This window comes from Metarhizium brunneum, chromosome 6 (genome assembly GCF_013426205.1).
Source record: "Metarhizium brunneum chromosome 6, complete sequence".
In the NCBI taxonomy this organism is placed as follows: Eukaryota; Fungi; Ascomycota; class Sordariomycetes; order Hypocreales; family Clavicipitaceae; genus Metarhizium; species Metarhizium brunneum.
The window spans coordinates 1,363,424-1,382,495 of NC_089427.1; the positions used below are offsets into that span (position 1 = coordinate 1,363,424).

At 52.3% G+C, this 19,072-nt stretch overlaps 8 protein-coding genes across 8 annotated transcripts; 4 read left to right on the plus strand and 4 right to left on the minus strand.

Moving 5' to 3' along the window:
• Nucleotides 1-838: 838 nt before the first annotated feature.
• MUS81 (Crossover junction endonuclease MUS81) lies at nucleotides 839-2,551 on the plus strand (the record flags this gene model as incomplete). Its single annotated transcript, XM_014691098.1, has 1 exon — nucleotides 839-2,551. The coding sequence occupies one exon, from the start codon at nucleotides 839-841 to the stop codon at nucleotides 2,549-2,551; it is 1,713 nt and encodes a 570-aa protein (XP_014546584.1).
• A 142-nt stretch (nucleotides 2,552-2,693) lies between these two features.
• Nucleotides 2,694-3,436, minus strand: rib5 (Riboflavin synthase; the record flags this gene model as incomplete). The annotated part of the gene is made up of 2 exons (XM_014691097.1): nucleotides 2,694-3,349; nucleotides 3,406-3,436. The coding sequence occupies 2 exons, from the start codon at nucleotides 3,434-3,436 to the stop codon at nucleotides 2,694-2,696; spliced, it is 687 nt and encodes a 228-aa protein (XP_014546583.1).
• Nucleotides 3,437-3,876: 440 nt separating this feature from the next.
• Nucleotides 3,877-5,001, plus strand: G6M90_00g097590 (uncharacterized protein; the record flags this gene model as incomplete). The annotated part of the gene is made up of 1 exon (XM_014691096.1): nucleotides 3,877-5,001. One exon carries the CDS (start codon nucleotides 3,877-3,879, stop codon nucleotides 4,999-5,001), a length of 1,125 nt encoding a protein of 374 aa, XP_014546582.1.
• Nucleotides 5,002-5,323: 322 nt separating this feature from the next.
• G6M90_00g097600 (uncharacterized protein) lies at nucleotides 5,324-6,063 on the minus strand (the record flags this gene model as incomplete). Its single annotated transcript, XM_014691095.1, has 2 exons — nucleotides 5,324-5,946; nucleotides 5,997-6,063. 2 exons carry the CDS (start codon nucleotides 6,061-6,063, stop codon nucleotides 5,324-5,326), a joined length of 690 nt encoding a protein of 229 aa, XP_014546581.1.
• A 315-nt stretch (nucleotides 6,064-6,378) lies between these two features.
• On the plus strand, nucleotides 6,379-8,511 carry puf6 (Pumilio y domain family member 6; the record flags this gene model as incomplete). Its single annotated transcript, XM_066131531.1, has 2 exons — nucleotides 6,379-6,619; nucleotides 6,689-8,511. The coding sequence occupies 2 exons, from the start codon at nucleotides 6,379-6,381 to the stop codon at nucleotides 8,509-8,511; spliced, it is 2,064 nt and encodes a 687-aa protein (XP_065987669.1).
• Nucleotides 8,512-11,688: 3,177 nt separating this feature from the next.
• On the minus strand, nucleotides 11,689-13,575 carry G6M90_00g097620 (uncharacterized protein; the record flags this gene model as incomplete). The annotated part of the gene is made up of 4 exons (XM_014691093.1): nucleotides 11,689-11,937; nucleotides 12,008-12,112; nucleotides 12,197-13,419; nucleotides 13,488-13,575. 4 exons carry the CDS (start codon nucleotides 13,573-13,575, stop codon nucleotides 11,689-11,691), a joined length of 1,665 nt encoding a protein of 554 aa, XP_014546579.1.
• Nucleotides 13,576-14,256: 681 nt separating this feature from the next.
• Nucleotides 14,257-14,964, minus strand: G6M90_00g097630 (uncharacterized protein; the record flags this gene model as incomplete). The annotated part of the gene is made up of 1 exon (XM_014691092.1): nucleotides 14,257-14,964. The coding sequence occupies one exon, from the start codon at nucleotides 14,962-14,964 to the stop codon at nucleotides 14,257-14,259; it is 708 nt and encodes a 235-aa protein (XP_014546578.1).
• Nucleotides 14,965-16,674: 1,710 nt separating this feature from the next.
• On the plus strand, nucleotides 16,675-18,787 carry amdS_3 (Acetamidase; the record flags this gene model as incomplete). The annotated part of the gene is made up of 6 exons (XM_014691091.1): nucleotides 16,675-17,001; nucleotides 17,077-17,346; nucleotides 17,412-17,553; nucleotides 17,661-18,394; nucleotides 18,488-18,578; nucleotides 18,636-18,787. The coding sequence occupies 6 exons, from the start codon at nucleotides 16,675-16,677 to the stop codon at nucleotides 18,785-18,787; spliced, it is 1,716 nt and encodes a 571-aa protein (XP_014546577.1).
• Nucleotides 18,788-19,072: the final 285 nt, after the last annotated feature.

Consider the following 19,072-nt stretch of genomic DNA (forward strand, 5'->3'; position numbering starts at 1 on the left):
GCGAGCGAACCCGCAACCCACAGCCCACAGCTCCCACATCCTGTCGTCTTGCGACTTTCTCATGACCTCGTTCCCAGTTCCACCCGCCGCGAAGCATGGACAACAAGGACACTCGTAACTGGTCCCTGGCAAAGACGACACCAGGGCACACCAGGGCACACCAGGGCACAGGGATCATACATATGTAGGCGACTGACCCCGCCGAACACAAGGTGGAGAAGGTAGCATCAGCGGGCAAGCTGTCCGCACAGAAACCAGATAATGAGCAGATTGTGCGCCGTGATACAATACGGATGACGGAGTAAAGGCTGATGATGGTGAGCGGACCCTTGGCTAGAAGCTGCGCGGCAATTGAGCGTTGAAAGTCCTCCTAGTGACCTGCCCGCTTTGTTCGACTGAGCCGCGCCAATGGTCGTGGTGTTGCACGTTGAAGCTTGCATCATGCGATTTGGCAGTTTGGCGGTGTCGTCATAATAGTGGACGTGTCAACCCAAGGCAGGCCAGCTGCCAGCTCCTTCGCAAGTGTGGGCGCCTCAGGGCACACCTTGACCCATCAGGCCACGTGCTGTCGTGTCCGCTCGTGCTTTCCCCCCCGCCAAGACAAGCCGGAAGCCTCGCCCAATGTACATTCAAACCGACGCGACGCAGAGCTCTGAGACGCGACGGTCTTGTCAACTTTTTGATGCTATCAAGCAGACTTGAGCGACCTCTTTTGGCGTTTTGGCTTTTCTTCTTTTCGGGCCCGCCCCTTTTTTTTTGGAAGCTGAAATCACTTCTGGCGCCCTTTCTCGCCTCCATGGACCGATATTAACTCTCGCCAACCCGCTGCCTCGACGTAATGGAAGAATGCCCCAATCCGCAGCTCCTCGCTTGGGTCAAGGAGTGGCTGGACACAGCACGAGAACGCAACTCGAAAGGATTCACCACGTATCGAAATGCTTATGAATCTCTCAAAGCATGCCCTCTGGCTTTTCAGCACCCTGCTGAGCTGCAACAGTTGAAGGGCTTTGGCCCAAAGCTGTGTGAAAGACTGACCGACCAGCTCCAGAAACACTGCCAGGAGAATCATCTGCCCATGCCGGAGCATCCTCAAGCAAAGAAGGCTGCAGAAAGGGCCCGACGAGACGAGCAAGCTGCTGCTGCTGCCGAGGGGGCCGGTGCCGCAAAGAAGCGCAAGACGCGACAACCCAAGGCCTACGTTCCGGCTTTTCGTTCTGGTGCCTATGCGCTCTTGATTGGCCTGTCGACACAACCAGTTGACACCACCTCGGGTATGACGAAAGCAGACCTGATTCAAGTCTCACAGCCCCATTGCGATTCTTCCTTCACCGCACCGAGCGACCCGACCAAGTTTTACACGGCATGGGCCTCGATGAAGATATTGGTCCAAAAGGAACTCGTCTATGAGAGGGGGAGACCTTTACGGCGCTATGCATTGACCGACGAGGGATGGGAAGTCGCCAACCGGATAAAAGGAACCAGCGAATGGAAGGCAGATAACGGCAACACGGCTTTGCATCCCGCCACCTCCTCTACGCGCCCTGTCCGCTCGCCGTCTGCCGAGATCGAGGTTGTTGCCGAGCTAGACAGTGCAGCCAAGGAGAACGCCACGGACAGCTCGTTGCCCGCGTTTGCCCCCATCAAACTGCCTCCTGGCTCGTTTTCCGTTCGTCTAGTTTTGGACGTGCGTGAAGTCCGGGCAAAAACCGATCGTGATTATATGCAAGAGGAGCTGGCCAAACTAGACGCCACGCCGTTGATGAGAAGTCTGGAAGTGGGCGATGCGCAGTGGGTTGCCAAATGCCATGATTCCACACTGCTCCAGAGACTCGGCGCCGAGGGGGACGAGGTGGTGCTGGACTGGATTGTGGAACGAAAGCGCCTTGACGACTTGATTGGGAGCATCAAAGACGGACGATTTCACGAACAAAAGTTTCGTCTCAGGCGCTGTGGTGTTCAAAATGTCATTTACATTATTGAAGACATCACCATCGACCCGCAGGTCCTCCAAAGATACGAGGAAGCCGTCCAGTCTGCCATTGCCTCGACACAAGTCGTCAATGGGTACTTTGTGAAGCGAACTTCCAAAATGGACGAGACTGTCAGGTACCTGTCGCGTTTAACTGCCATGCTGAAGCGCAGGTACGAGAAGCAGACGTTGTATGTGATCCCATCTAGGGTGATTACCGCGCAGAATTACGCGCCCATGCTGCAGCATTTGCGAGAGACTCAGCCGTCCGTGGGCCATTACATAACATATCAGACCTTCTCCTCGCTTGCATCCAAATCCGAAATGATGACGCTGCGAGATGTATTTTTAAAAATGCTAATGACAACTAGGGGAGTGACGGGAGAGCGAGCCCTCGAGATTCAGAGGCGCTGGCGCACACCCCATGATTTCGTCAAGGCCTTTGAGGCTTGCGGGCCTGGAGAGACAGGCAAGAAGCGCAAGCGAGAGCTCGTGTCGAGCCAACTTGGCCACTTGGTTGGGAGGAAGAAAATCAGCAGGGCGTTGAGCCAAAAGATATCTGAAATTTGGGGTGATGCCTAGTACCGCTGGCCGGCTGGCATATCGTCTCTTTTCTGTTTTTCTGTCTTTCTGTCTTTCTTTCTTTTTTTTTGGGCATGAGACATGCGACATGATACCCTTGAATGAGCAATACAATGACTCACTTAGTCTTTGACACGCCTGCCTACTGCTTGCCAATCATTCGCTGCACCATCTTCTCGAGCAACGGAATCGGCGCATCGCCGCTGTTTGCCCCCAGAACTCCAGCCAGCGACTTTTCGGCGTACTTGGCCATCATGTCAACCTCAATATTGACCGTGTCGCCCTTCTTCTTCTGCGCCAAAACCACACGCTCCTGCGAGTACGAAATCAGCATGATTTCCCACCACCCGTCAGCATCATTGACATTCGTAACAGTCAAACTCGTCCCGTCAATGGCAATGAAACCTTTGAAGATGATGTAGCGCAGCATGTCACGGTTCTTGGGCTGAAATCGAAAAGTCAAAGCATTGCCATCCGGCGTCACGGACAAAATCTCGGCCGTGGTGTCGACATGGCCCTGGACAAAATGACCGCCCATCCGGGTGTCGGCTCGTACGGCTCGCTCCAGGTTGACACGGCTGTTTTCAGCAAGAGCGCCGAGGTTGGTGATGCGTAGAGTCTCGGGGGCCACGCCGACGTTGAAGGCGTCGGCTGTGAAGGATGTGACTGTGAGGCAGCACCCGTTGACAGCGATGGAGTCACCTTCGTGGCAGTCCTTGAGGAGTGGTGAGTTTGCGGGGATGGTGAATGTCATGGTGGTGCCGCCGGTCGAGTCATTGGTGTCGAGGTGGGAGACGACTGAGATGTGACATGTTAGTGATGGCTGGGACGAGGTTGAGCTGGAGGGGATGTACCTCCGATGTCTTCGACGATGCCGGTGAACATGGTGGGTGGCTGTGAGTGAGCGGTTGATGAGTATTGACACAAAGCAGATGATGGTCTGGCGACTGAAAGACACGTTTTTAGCCTGTAACTGGAGTTTTGCTTTTTGTGGACGATGTGGTGTTACAAGGAAAATGGTTTATGAAATAAGGCTCCTTATTGATCGGTTCCTTGTCGTCGAGATGACTCTATTCTTCAGCGCCGTTGATGCTTCTCAACGGGCCGAGTAGGTCCTTTGCCCCGCCATGTCATTGTTATCGATAAGGCTTACCCACCCAAAATTTTCATGCGACCACTAGAGCTATCAAGTGCCGCCCAGTGGGCAGCAAGCAATATATGTACCGACCCTCCATGTCATTCTATTGCATCGTCACTTTCTTACTTCTACCTTTTTTTTGCGCCTCTTGTCATTTAACCGCCGATAGAAGAGCGAGACTTGTATAATGGCACCCAGTCGGCCAGGACTCAAAAATGAGTCTAGCCCAGGCTCTCTACTCAGCGATGCAGAGACCCAGTTCGAGGTCGGCAACCTCGACGAAGCGGTTACGCTTGCCCACAAAGCCTTGGAATCAACCGGCGCCGGGGGCGACTTCGAGCTCCGCGCGCTCAATTTACTCGGCACGCTGGCAGTGGAATCAGGCGACGCCGACGAAGGACGCAGCTACTTTGAGCGAGCAGTCGAGCTGGACGAGGATGGCATGGCGGACGAAAAGGTTGGCGGCGGGCCGGACAAGTTCCTCTTCCTCGCGCAGCTGAGCGAGGACGGCGGCGAGGACAGCGTCAAGTGGTTCGAGAAGGGTGCCTCAGCTCTGCGCAGCCAGATCCAGAACCTGACGGGCCTGGCGAGCAGGACCCCCGAGCAGCAGGCCAGCCTGGATGAGAAACAGGAAAAGCTGGGCGGGGCGCTGTGCGCCGTGGCCGAGGTGTACATGACGGATCTCTCTTGGGAGGCGGACGCCGAGCAGCGCTGCGAGGCGCTCATTACGGAAGCCATCATGATTGCGCCCGGTCTCCCCGAGACGTGGCAGACCGTTGCGAATGTGCGCATCTCGCAGGAGCGCGTGGATGAGGCGAGGCAGTCGCTGAAGCGGAGTCTAGAGCTGTGGCAGGATTTGCCCCCGGGCCATCCTATCGTCCCCGCGTTCCCCACGAGAATCGGTCTTGCGCGGTTGTTGTTGGAGACGGAGCTGGAGGAAGATGCGCTCAGGGTGCTGGAGCGACTGGTTACGGATGACGATCAGAGTGTGGAGGCGTGGTACCTGGGTGGATGGTGCCTGTATATTGTAGGCGAGAAGCAAAGGGATGGTCAAGGTCAGCAGAATGGAGATGCAAAGAACGAGTGGAGATCGACGTGGTCGACGGCGAGGAAGTGGCTGTGGCAGTGTGTAAAGTTGTATACCATGTTGAACTATGAGGATGAGAGACTGGGCGAACATGCCGACGAGTTGTTCCGGGAGATTAGCGATGAGTTGGGCGAAATGCCGGAGGGTGAGAGGGATAACTGGGAGGATTTCGGGGACGAAGATGAGGTTGAGATGGATGACGAAGACGAGGAAATGGAGGGTTGAATTCGTGCGAGATGCGACTGAGGACGACTGAATTGGAGGGAAATGGCATTAGACGGCGTTTGGGTAGTTGCTGCGCGACTTGGAAGCGAAGGAATAACTGGTTAACCTTTGCGAGCGTCAATGACAAATCAACTTTTTTTTTCAAAAGGAAAAAGGAGAACGAAGGAATAGAAAAAAGACACAGGTTAAAATTTCAAGGATATACCCAGCCCATTTTCACGTCTCTCGTGCTAGGCTTTATTTTACATCCAAGGCTTCCCGAACAATGTCATTCCAAACTCCAAACAATGCATGGCCTCTCCCGCATGTGAAATAAAAATCATCAAGCCTCCACCGCCAGCCTTTCCACCCCATCTGTCGGTACGTCTTCCTCATCGCCCTCCTCATCATCTCCATTCCCAGCCAAGCCTCTCTGCCACAATTGTTTCCCTGTCAACTTGATAGGTTCCTTAATCTTAGCCTTTTTCAACTCGGCTAGTCTCTCTTCTTCCTCTAGCCTTTCCTTCTCCTCCATCTCCTTGAGGAATCCCTCGCGCCACTTGAGGAACGTCTCGGGCGTGACCTGCGTGCCGTGAAATTTCTTGTTCTCTTCCCGCTCTGCTGCTAGGAGGGCTTCCTCGTGGACTCTGGCGGCCGAGTCCTTGCGGTCTTGAATGAGTTGTTCGGCAGCTTCTTTCAGGGCAGAGACAATTGTGAATACCATGGCCATGCCGAGATTTTCTTGTATGGTTTCATGGATAGTCTCAAGGAGTTGTTCGCGGTCGTCACTGATGCTAAAGTGTTGGTGGGATGGAGAATTCTGTGCAGCCAGCAGGTCGAGGTGGGGGGCGACGTCTGGGTATTCATCTGGGTAGCGGACTTGGAGGATAAATGAGGGTGCTTCTTGGTCTTCCTCGTCGAGGATATCGAGCGTGATGGATACTTGGAACTCGGTTTCGGAGAGGTCTATTATTTGTTAGTTGGTAGGCGACAGTCTGGTGGACCACGACGTGTACCTGTGATTTCTTCTGGGAAAATAGACTCGAGCACCTCGCGCTCTTCAACTTGATCTTCACGACCCATGGCGATGGATTGGCGGTGAATTGCAATGCCCAAGTGTAGTTGGGGTTGAGTTGCCTAACCAAGGCGTGATGCTTCAATTCCAGACAATACAGCTTTTTGGATGCGCGGGCGGGGCAAGCCACTCCCTGTAGCGGGGTGGTGGTTTTGCATCTGTTCCCTTTCGGGCTTAACGCAGCGCTGACCGCTCGGCAGATTCTCAAAAAAATTTGGAAACTTGGTAGACTACTGACACACCATGATCGCCGCAGGCTGCTGGCTTTTTTCAATGAGAGTACATACGCGACACTGCCACCCAACTGCGCTCACACCGTCAAGATGGCTGCCAAACCCGTTGCCGCGGGGAAAAAGAGAAAAGCTACACCCAGTGGTAAGGGCAGGTCTGATTCCAAAAAGGCTCGTTTCGAAGAATCCAAGGCGGCCAAGACAGCGTCGGCAAAGAGCGGCGACTTGTCGGATTCCGACTCTGAGGATGGCGGCGTCAAGCTGAATACTGGAGATGAGAAGAAGTCGTCCAAAAAGACAGATTCCGGTGCCAATGGCGACACATTTGATCGCAGTGAGTCCAACAGGGAGAAATAGACCTCGAAATTGAACTGTACGACCGTTTTGCTAACAGCGGTGACAGCCGGCCTCACGTCACGCGAATCTCACGCAAAACAAAAGCAATTGGCGCAGGAACGAAAAGCTGCAAAGCCCCTCGCCGACGAGGTGCAGCGCACCAAGAAGATCTGGGAGCGGCTGAGGAGAAAATCCCACGTGCCCAAAGAGGAGCGGCAAAAGTTGGTGGAGGAGCTGTTTGGCATCATTACCGGCCGATGCCGAGATTTTGTTCTCAAACACGACGCCGTTCGGGCCGTACAGACGGCCTTAAAGTACGCCACACCGGATCAAAGGAGGCAGATTGCACGAGAGCTTGAGGGGAGCTACGTGCAGCTTGCCGAGAGCAAGTATGCCAAGTTCTTGATTGCCAAGTTGCTCGTTCACAGCGACGATGAAATCCGAGACTTGGTTATACCCAACTTCTACGGCAAGGTCCGCAAGCTCATCAACCACCCCGAGGCCTCGTGGATTCTGGACGACATTTACCGGACTGTCGCTACAAAGGAGCACAGAGCCACCTTGCTACGGGAATGGTACGGCCCCGAATTCAGCATCAAGGAGTTGACCAAGGATACCAAGCTTACCGCGGACTTAAAGGAGATTCTTGCGGCGGAACCCAGCAAGCGGGGACCCATCAGAAAGACCTTGTTGGAAATGGTGAACTCCCTTGTCCAGAAGCGCATGACTGGTTTCACCATGCTGCACGACGCCATGCTACAGTACTTTCTCACCACACAGCCGGGCACCGAGGAGTTTAGTGAGTTTGTCGAAATGGTGAAAGGAGATGAGAGTGGCGATTTGCTCAAGAACATGGCCTTTACCAAGTCGGGTGCGCGATTGTCATGCTTGTTGTTGGCGTACGCGTCTGCGAAGGACCGGAAACAATACCTCAAGGCGTACAAGGACACAGCTGACACGCTTGTTGCCATGTCTGGCGACCCCTATGGCCACACAGTCATCTTGACAGCGTACGATGTCATTGACGACACCAAGCTCACGGCCAAGTCGATATTCCCCGAGCTGGTTGGCGAAAAGGACGACAAGCAGGCGCAGAATATTGTCGCAGCGGCCAATAACCCCAACGCCCGGACTACATTTCTCTACCTTTTTGAGGGTTTGTCCAGGTCTCTGTTCCCCGCCAGCCACTCATTTGATCACGAGGTGTTGAAGCAAGTCCACGAGATTCGGAAGACTACTAGCAAAAAGGATGAGGATATTCGACGACAGGAACTCATTGCCGCCCTTTCACCGCAACTGCTGTCCGTCATTGAGCAAGCAGCTGCTGATCTGGCGTCTACCGCCTTTGGCTGCCAATTCGTCACCGACGCCCTTCTCTCCGGCACTGGCGACAAGACCAAGGCCCTCGAAGCCATTGCGCAATCGGCTATTGGCGACCCCAAGGAGCAGCCCGCCGAGGACGACCTAAACGCTATTCCTCATATTTCAGCTACACCCTTTGGCGGCCGCATGTTGAAGTCTCTGATTCAAGGCGGCAGATTTGACAAAGCAACCGGAAAGATTATACCTGTGGATCCTCCGCTCAGCTTTTCGGATACCTTGTACCCCGTTATCAAAGACTACGTTGTTGACTGGGCCACGGGTCCAAGCTCCTTTGTAGTTGTTGGTCTTCTGGAATCCAACGACTTTAGCAGCACTGACGAGTTGAGGAGGACACTCAAGAAGAACAAGGAGGTGTTGGAAAAAGCCGCCACGGAAATGACACCCGATCAAAAGGCGGCCAGGGATGCTCAAGAGGAGAAAGCGGACAAGGGAGGAAAGAAGAGTAAGAAGAGGCCTGATGCGCCGGTTGGCAATGTAGGCAGCAAGATCTTGCTAGACAAGCTGTGACACGGTGGGTTCTGTTGTTTTTTTCTTCCTAAATCCGTGTATAGAAAGCATTAAATTGGAGCCAAAAGTGTTGGGATGGCATTTAGTTGTTCAATATGATTTGGCGTTGGGACCTGTTCGTGATTAACTCATAAAAAAAAGTCAGGGCATCTGATGTCCTCTCCGCAAACACAGAACCAGTTGGCTGGTCAAATCTGGGCCCATGTAGACAGATCCATGGTCTCCATGTGTACGTGCAACGTTTGGCGACACCTTGATCCATTTTGTTCCGTGTTCCTCCACACAAGGTTGAGCTTTTTTTCCGTAGCTGCCTGCTGGGTTGTAGTTATATGAGGTACTCCGTACAGATTCATTTTGCTGACCGTGACCAGGGGATTAGTGGGAAGACTCTGGAATCCCATGCCGGATGTCGCTGCACAGGGGTTAAAGTGTACCGAAGCGCTCGAGCTCACACGTAATCGCTGCTTCGCCCAGTGTACCATAGCGTTGTCTCTGAGAGCTTTCTCACAGGCGCCACAGCCTCGCTTCCCTTGTCTCTTCTCGCAACTCTCTGGCCTCTCTGTGTTCTGTGCTCTCTGGTCTCCTCGTGGACTCTGTGCTCTCTGGTCTCTCTGGTCTCTCTCGCCCCTTGCCTCTTACCCCTTCCCGCTTGTCTGCTCTGCCGTCCATTCGGAACTCGCAAGGAAGTCTCAAAATAACCGTTGAAGCTGCGTCGGAGTCGCCTAGCTGAAGGGACTGGCTGGCCCAGCTAGTTTGGCATGGTTGGTGTGATTGGCCCTCTACATGCACGTTTACACTCACATTGCCATGTGTAGACGTCCTTCCCCCTCTGCCACGCCCCGGGTGTCAGCTTGCCGTGAGATACTTGGGCCATGGGGTCTTTGCGGAAACGCGCCAGGCCAGTTGAGCAAAGCTGATGGTCGTTGTCTCTGGTCTTTGTCGCCTCTGCACGAAAGCCCGATCCACATTGCTGGATGGTTGTCCATCGGTGATGCAGCCATGCCGTCGCCGCCATGCCGCCGTGGGCCGTGGATGTCAAAATGCATTCCAAGCAAATGCCAAATGCCTCCTTATGCAGGCAACTGGACTGCACATGCACGTGGACCTTCCGGCACCATGTCCCCGTGAATCCTGATCGAGACGGGAAGCCAAGCTGGGAGCGCCATTTCCCCTCTGGTCTTTCCGCCCCCACAAGTTCTAATTCAAATGATCAATGTTCACATAACCCTAATGTCGACGTGCATTTATGCCATCACAGTGACTTTGGTCATTAGCCAATTCGGACGACAGGCACCGAGACTTGGGTGAGATGCAGGCTTTCCTGTTGGACTGACACCCAAAGGGCCCAAAGGGGATCCTGGAACATGGCCAGGGATGATCATGATGCACAAGGCAGCTTGTTTCCCGCGATTCCAGGGTTCGTGGCGTTAATCGTTTTGCTGTCGAGGCCATCCTGTAAGTGAGACCCGTGCAGCTCACGAACCAGCTCCAGCATGCTCACCATGCAGTAACAATGCAGGTCTTATTGATCTCGACGCCTCATTTGCATTACCGACCAGAAGACAAGGGCTTTGCTAAGCACATGCGGTTCCAACGGTGCTTCCCGGTACCTGGTACCCATGCGTCCAAAAACCGTCACCCAGCTCGACTTACACATAACGTTTCATTGTCATTCAAGCCAGCCATCCAAGAATGAATATAAATATGTCATGCTCTTCCTTCTCGCCGTGTGATATTCCCAAGAATGGTGCACTGCACACTGCACAATCAGCTGTTCTCTTTGCTTCAAGCTCTACCTTGGACAAAACTTTCCGCTTGGCCCTTCGTCCTCAGTCAACCCTTCTCCATGGATCAAGACCCGGCCGCCTCAATGAGTGTCAATCTCAGTTCCGGGGACAGGTAATGCGTCTCTCATTTCTTATGAATAATTTTCATCAAGGCTTATCGCTTGGCAGAACACATACGTCCAACAACCCATCCAAGGAAGAGTCCCAACGACTCATGGAAGCCCGCCTCGGATCGTGGCTTAGCGACGTTGAAGCCCGGTCTGTTGTTATGATTGCTCGGCAGTCTAGCATACCAGCCCGCAAATGTCAACAGGGTCAAGGCCGTAATAACAATAGCCCTTGAATTTTGCTCCACGGCCATGACAAGACATGCGTCGGCCCAAAAGTAAGTTGAGTCTGTCGCTACTTGGCTACAGCTTCATTAGTTATGAAATGGCTTCGAATTCACTAGTGATGGACCAGACTAATCGATGGAAGGGCATGTGTTGGAACTGGCTTACATGACCTTCCGATATTGTCAACAGGTTGTATTCTGGCCTATTTCCCGCGCATATTTCGCTAGATTCCCCATATGGATTTTAAACAGGCCGTGCACTCGTTCAGCACACCTGACGAAACTCCATGGCAGAATAGGCATACAGACACCAATTTGGGGTCAAGATGCTAACTACCTGCGGCTTGTATACTTCAGTTGGTTTTCAAAATATTTAGAGACGCGGTCATCACTGACGGCCTTGGCACCTAGAGGAAAGAGCACATAGAATTTACATTCAATGGTCGAGGAAATCGCACTCATGAGTCATGACCCTGCCTGCCAATTGTGCTTGCCTTTGGCCTTCGTGACAGTGGCTCCATCGCAGCCCAGGTATGCAAGACAAGTTTCTGTGCATACATATGTAGCCTTCTCACGTGGCGGTTGCTCCTCATAATATCATGTCACTTCACTTGATCTCTTGCCCTTTTGCTGGAAATGTGTACTCTGGCGTGTAAGCTTCAGACAATCCGTAAACTTTATCCCTTTAGGCTTTTGGGTATAAGTTGTCTTTAGATGGCAATTTTCCAAATATTGCTGATTATCAAGACTAGTAATGACTCAATCTTCACAGTCGCCTTCTGACCGACTCGAGCATGTGCCGAGTGATGTACCGAATCATTGACTAGGTACATCACGGCCTGATTCGCAAATAGACGTAGGCGATGCCTGCCCTGATTGTATGCGAGACAAGTTGCTAATGGCAGATCCCAACAGTGAAGCAGAGCATTCTTCTTGAAGCACATCACGGCAGCACAGTCAGCCTGGGAGCTATTATTATATGGAGAGAAACATAGTTCCATTTTGGTGCGGGGGTCCAGGCAATCAATCGAAGGGTTCATAAGCGATCCTGCGGGTTCAAACGTCGCGACTAGTAGGCTGTTTCTGTGCCATCGCCAGATACGTATTGGCCAAAGCAATTCTCGCTTTCTTTCCCCATACAAGCAACATGGCAGGAATAAGCAAAATGACAAAACAAAGTATCGCCACCAAAATGTGCATGTTCCTTAGGCCCATTCCACTGATCCAAGGTGTCAATGTGAAAAGAACAACTACAGAGAGCACGTTGCGTGAGAAAACGATGCCAACCATGGCATTGCCAATGATCTGCGTCGCAGTTAGCCTGGTTGTTTGACGTGGTAGCTGAGCTTCTGCTGTAATCAAGACAGCCACTTACATCGTGATAACAGTCCATGGCATAAGACAGCGCAACACTTCCCGTAACTCCCAAATTGAAGCCCAAGATGCCGAAACCCACTGCGATCAATGGCCAGGGAGTTCCCTGTGAGGACAATACGTTAGACTTTTATTTGCACAGCTCAACGGCTCCGTTTTTTTGTTCTCTCTCTCTTTTTGGGCCACTTACATATGCTATGCCCAATCCAACCATAAGAAGACTGGAAGGCATGAGGATAGCCGAGGGCAACGCCAGCCACAGCCGCATTTCTGGCTCGTAGACTCCATGATTCCTCTTAGACAACCATATAATAGACTTATCGTTCAGATATCCGCCAACAAAAATGCCAGGAAATGTCCCTATAAACGGCGCAAGGCTCATAAGACCAATACCCGAGGGGGTGAAGTTGTATGGCGGCTCCAGCAGATACGTTGCCTGGACAGACGTAACAATAGCAAACATAGCAAGGGTTACAGCATATGTTAGAGCCGTATAGGCTATAGCGGGAAAAGTAAACAGTAGCCTGAAGGGCTGTAATATATCGCCATAGATGGAGCCGTCTGATTTGGTAAATAGCGCCAGGCGTTTACTTATAGGCTTCATGGGGATTGCGGCATCCAGGACGACGTTTGATTTTGTCCGTTCCACTAGCTTGCCAACATCCTTTTGAGAAGAGGAGGACAGCATCTCCTGTGGCGTGGTCTCTGGCCCGTACTGCCCGGGCTGTCCATCAACAGTGGCAGGGTTTGGTGGCTGAGCACGTCCCTCTATGGCGGGTAAGTACTTGGACTCCTCGAAGAAGAGGAGGATGAACACCAAGCCTACGCCGAGCAGAATCGTACACCACCACCATATCCATCTCCAACCCTGGCTTTGAACCACATATCCTGCGGCCACAGGGCCGAGGAATGCCCCAGTGGCGACGATGAACAGATAGCAGCCGTTCATGACAGCGTGGTGGTGAATGAAGAAAAGGTCGGCAATAGTAATCTGTACAATGGATTCACTAATAGCGCCCCCAAGCCCGGCAAATAAGTTGCTGACCCAAAGGTCTGCCCTGGTTTGCGTCCGGGCGGCCCAGATACTGGCCGCGACTTGGATTGAGGTGCTGAGAATATAAAACGGGCGCCGTCCATACTTTTGTACAAGAGGAACGAAGATAAAACACCCGACGGCCAAGCCAGAATAGTTGAAGGCTGTAGCAGCATTCAAATCGCCGATGGAGAAGCCTAGCTCTTCTTGATATGCCCCCCAGGCTGTGAATGAGATGTCGAGCAGAACAAAAGTCATGAGGACATAGAAGGATACGATGGTAAAATTGACCGCCTTCCTCCACGCGGACCAATTCAGAGGATCATTCGGATCAGAGGTTGGGATCGGATGCAGAATGACTCCCGTGCCAGACTCGCCCACTGCAGATTATTCTATTAGCGCTGTTGCATCCCACAAGAACACTCGAAGGATACTCAAGAGTGCATACATTCGTTAAGATTGACGGTTCCAGGGGCCCAGAATGGATCGTCCCGGCCGTGACCGGGTTGATTCGTTCCATCTTGGAACTGACTCATCTTCGAGATGCTAGCCACGTGGTTCAGTAGTGAATAGACAGGCCAACGAGATGAATTTGCGGGATGCCGGAGGAGAGAGGAGTCTCTGAGATGACAGAACTGGTAGTTGCTGGTTGTCGCTGCTGGTTGTCGCTTCTCTCCATGCCAGAGGCATCCGATCAACGGCGTGTGAGCTTCAAGATTGCATCGACTGTGTAGTTATATCTGCGTCTGGTGCTCCCTTCCTGGCACTCCACGTTTTGCCCTTGACGACAAAGCTTGGGGTATTTCCACTATCTTTCCCCATCCACGGCTTCCCCTTTTCGGAAGTCGGAAATCGGGGAACCGCACCAATAAACCCATGTGAAATTAGTTCGTTACATTATCGCTTTTTGGGGGGAGATATACGCCTTTTGGGGAGTGAGGGGGCCCCGGCCCCTGGACGCCGGCCATTATCTTGCGAAAGATTGGTTATCTCTGGGCATGGCTGTATCTTGACGGATAGCCTTGTAGCTACCCACCGTTTACGATGCTGTCCAGCATTACCGAAGCGAGTAAAGTGGCGCCCTTGGTATGATGAGTATATTGGATGGCGGTGCGGGGCCAAAGAAGTTATTCGTCGCCGCTCTGCCGTGCCCAGGTTCGCCAAGGTAAGTAACCTGGGGAAGTCCGCAGTGATCTACATGGATCTGTGTTGAAGATTCATGGTCCTCGGAATGCTTCATGCTCCTCTTCCGGACCCACCCCACCTCTACCAATGGCGACGGCGACGGCGTTTGAAATGAGGACTCGTGAGGAATATTCGATTTGAGGCCCAGTATCATGATGAGCAACCAAATTGAGCGTAAAATACTCCCTGAGAACAGGTTTGATGTTGTCGAACATGATATGAGACTTCCCAAGGTAAATACAGCGGTGGATTCTGAGATTGAAACAAGGGTCCAGGGCCATGTACGTAATGTCCAACGTTTGACTCAAACACCGCCCCAGCCCTTTCCTACACAGCACGCTTGACAAATTCTGCGCACGTTCAGCGATACATCTAGTGCAGGCAGATGTTCTTGTTGTAGGGTTGTAAAAATTGGGGAACGCTTGGTGCTTTGCCATGGGAGAGTTGGTCTCGACGGCGACGCAGGCATTGCCGTCTAGGAGCCCTCGATAGAGGAAGAAGGCGCGCTCCCCATGCTGTGATGATATCAACTGCGAGTGACCCTTGAGAATTACGGGACCGCTGTGTACCGGCTGGATGGAAGCAGTGATGCCTGGAACGCCGAGACGCCTGGCGTCATCCTGGCTTGCAAGCTCCAGTTGCTCTATGCGATGTGTGTCATATGGCTCCTTCGCAGCAGCAATGACGGCGATGACACTGGTAATGGCAACCTGCCCGATTCCATTTACGGCGCAGTGCATTCCAGCGCTGATCGCATTCTTACAATGATGCGTAGCGTTTCAGGGGGCCAAATTGGCGGGACAGGGCTCTTTGTGCCGTTGTATTTAATGCCGTGGGGGTAGGTCAGGGTGGCAGTGCAGCCGTCGACCATGCCGTCGACCATACCGTCGAACACATTCGTATGCAAAGGCAGACGATTTCGAAGCATGCCAGCAACGGTGCATGCAAATGACCACCTCCGCACTCTGTTCCAGTGCGTTAATGCCACGGTTGGATGGTGTCAATGCGGAATATGATTCTCATCGTCCATCGGCGAATTTCAATGGGCTCCCAGGTATCGATAACACATGTATATCCAGCCGAGATGTAAAAAATGTAACAGCTTCATCCAAGGCCGCTTGTTCGGTCCTCTTGTAGCAACATTTGCCATGGACGACCACACGATGGCGTCGACGACGGTGCCTGCCAGCAGGCCTGTTGGGTTCCCGATTCCATCCACGGATATGAACTCTGTACACCCTGCTTTCATCTTGAATATAAGCACCATTTTTGAAACCAGCGTGTTGCACCAGATAGATTGTAACTCTTGTGATTCAATGTAAATGGGTCGCTGATTCAAGTCGCCCAGCACACTATCGAGTGCTAAGACGCCCGTGAAGAATTGAAGCCATTCAAAACTTAAGTACAGGGCAGGGTGGATGCAGGTTCTTGCTAGAGTCCTCGGCGATTGCATGGCGAATGTATTTTGAAGAGGTGCAGCCCGCCAAGTTGAGATTTTGCACAGGAACGTCTGTTATATATCCCTTCGACTGCCTTGAGGCCAAGGAAAGTTGGAAACCAACCGGAGGGCTGCGAGAAAACTGGTACTATAATTTGAATCGATGTTAATTCAGAGGTCCAGGACTTGTAAGACGGAGCCCAGTGGCTGATACCCAAGAACTGCTTTGCAAGCCAATTTCCCACGTCAACGGGTTGCGGATGGAGAATTCTGCATTCCGCACAGCAGAATCTCATGGCTCCAATACTGGATAAGGACATTGACTGCTTGATTCGACCGTTGACAATATATTGGCGGTCTGGTACCCTCTGGCAGTGGCCAATAAGTGCTACAGGTGAGCCGGGAAGTTACCAGGACCCTTGTAACCCCGCATCTCTCGGATTCTCCACGCACATGAAATCCATGGTTCGTCCATCATTCTTTGCATTTGGGGTTTCAACGTCGGTGGTTGACAACGTCACCTGAAGTAAAGTCGGCATGCTTGTCAGCCATGTATCCGTTAGGCCGATTGGAACATTCAACATGTTGAACCAGAGTGTGGCGGACGGTGTGATGTGCTAGTAGAAGAACTATTGGAACTGGCAAGGCTGGTGGTAACCGGAAAGGCGATTCCAGTTCTTTCCGGGCCAGAAAACTTGTTCTTGCTGAAAAGAGACAAAGCCGCAAGTTGGAACCCAGCAATCAATTGCTGTATGCTGCCTTGAGCGTGAGAGACTCCAGAAAATGGCTAGGCTAATGCCGATCCCTGCCGAAATTCCACGAACATCCATCGACGGGTCTGTTTCACCGAGATCGTTGAGCAGGCAGTCTTTCGTCTTGCCAGCCTGTACTCCCATACCGTCACATATAAAATGTCTTTGAGCGAACCCTATCGCAGGAATTTGCCTACTCAACCGCTTGACACTCTCATGCCCTTTCTCCTTGTCCTATGTCGGAAAAAGCACCTGCGAATATGACTGTCCCTGACGAAAGCCTATTCACCTACCCCTGGGAAGCCAGGGCGATCAAGAAGCGTCAACAGCGTAACGAGGCTATTCCAGAGGAATGGAGGCTCCGTCAAAATCTCCTGGGTAGCCTCAAAACACCGTTGGAGAGATGCAAAAATAATCTCATGGAGCTGAATTTGGTCCGCCAATCTGGAATTTTGACCGTCAAGGAGCTGCAGATTACAGAGTCAAGCGATGTCACTAGTCTGCTGGAAGCACTCGCATCTGGCCAATTAACTGCTGAAGAGGTGACAGTCTCCTTTTGTAAACGGGCTGCGGTGGCTCATCAGCTTGTAAGTAGGAGCCTCTCAATCGCAGCACGGAGTTGTTTCTACCGTTTCGTAGCCAAGGATTAGTAACACGAGCAGACGAACTGCCTCACCGAGATCTTCTTTGATCGAGCGTTAGAACGAGCTCGGTACCTAGACAGGCAAAAGGGAAAAGGGCAACTGGTTGGCCCCCTCCACGGTCTTCCTATAAGCCTCAAGGATTCGTTCCAGATTGCTGGTGTAGCGTCGACACTGGGCCTTACGGCCTATCTGGACCATAGAGCCGAGTCTAATTCGGCACTTGTTGATATCCTACTTGCCCTCGGAGCAGTGTTGTATTGCAAAACCAATGTACCTCAGACGATGATGGTACGTCGGCTAGTAAAACCCCAAGTCCATTTTGGTGTTTCCCCGTCTGATCTGTTACTTCACAGACTCCAGATTCACACAACTTTGTTTTTGGCAGAACGCTTAATCCTTGGAATACTAGTCTCAGTGCTGGAGGATCCAGCGGAGGCGAGGGTGCTCTAATTGCCATGCGCGGCGCTCCCATCGGTGTTGGCACTGATATCGCGGGTATGTGACGCTAGACCAACCAACCATTCCCCCGAGGACGATATCCCCTGGGCTCTTCTGAAATGGAATGTCTATAAATAATATGTCTGACGAGGTTCTCACGACAGGGTCCATTAGAGTTCCTGCACTCTGCTGTGGAACGTACGGGTTTCGTCCGACGGCTTCTCGAATTCCATACGGTGGACAGCACGGATGCGCAGATGAAGGGCTGGCGCAAATTCTACCCTGCGCCGGGCCCCTCGCAAATGATATGAAGGCTCTCAGTCTTTTCGTTAAAGCCGTGCTACAGGCAAAGCCCGCATCATATGATGCTTCCGCGCTGGATGTCAACTGGAGAGATTTTCAAGGACAATTCGGGCGCAAGTTGCGATTCGGACTGCTTCCTGAAGATCCAACGTATCCTTTGCACCCTCCAGTGCGGAGAACAGTTGCCGAGGCTTCGCGTCTGCTCCAGGCAAGCGGGCACGAAGTGGTCGAGCTGCAGTCCGCCGAGTGTCGCATCTCTGAAGCGCTACAGGTAGCCTTTGCCCTGTTTGCGTTGGACGAAACCGCCGATGGAATTGTAAAAGCTGCGGGCGAGCCACCGATTCCCTCCCGCATCAGAATTGGCCAAGAGCTGGGTAAAGCTCCACAGCAGTTCGTCTCAGATTTGCGCAACCTTTCAGAGCTCAAGCAGCTATCCGGGTTGAACCTTAAAAGACAAGAATTGATTAGTGACTGGTGCAGACTCTGGCAAAAGTATGAAATTGATGCAGTCATTGGGCCGGGGGGTCGCACCACGGCGATTGAGCATGACGAGTTCACGCTGCCACCCTACACAGTGCTCATGAATGTTCTGGACGTGAGTTGTCTTTTTTCTGTTGCTGGTGTATTTGTTGTTGCCGACAGCAAACTCATCCGGTCCATGACCTTGCTAACTAGCATCGTGCTACAGTGTCCCGCGTGTATCATCCCATTTGGGCGAGTCACGGCATCAGATGCTGCGGAAAGACTAGACCTGCAGCCAGGCCAGGTTGTTCCATCCTGTGAGTTTTGTCGTCAACCTTGGGATTCTTGACTCTGACGGTGGGTGCCAACAAAAGATAACCCTCTGGACCTGGAAGGCATTCCGTGTTGCGTCCAGGTCTTTACCTCGAAAATGACGGACGAGAAGTGCCTGTACATTTCCGAAGTCGTGGACAAGTGTCTGCAAGCGAAGGAGAGCTTTGTCGTTGCAAGAGACGCAGATGCCTGAGCGAGATGGTGTAGGTTGGAGGACTCGAAAGATGCTTTAGATGTGCAGTTGTAGATTGCAGATTCTGTCGCAAGACATAAGGGTCCGGTACTAACACACAAAAGTCAATATTGACTTATGTACGGAGTATGTGGCGTGGCCACGCCCATTTTTCGACTTGTGTCTCCACAAAGTATCGACCAGACTTCGTACCCCATGCCTGGACACTTGCCAAGTCAAGTCTCTCATGACGGTCCCACCAACCACCCCTTGTCCATAATTCGGATCTGTAGTTCATTTGACCAG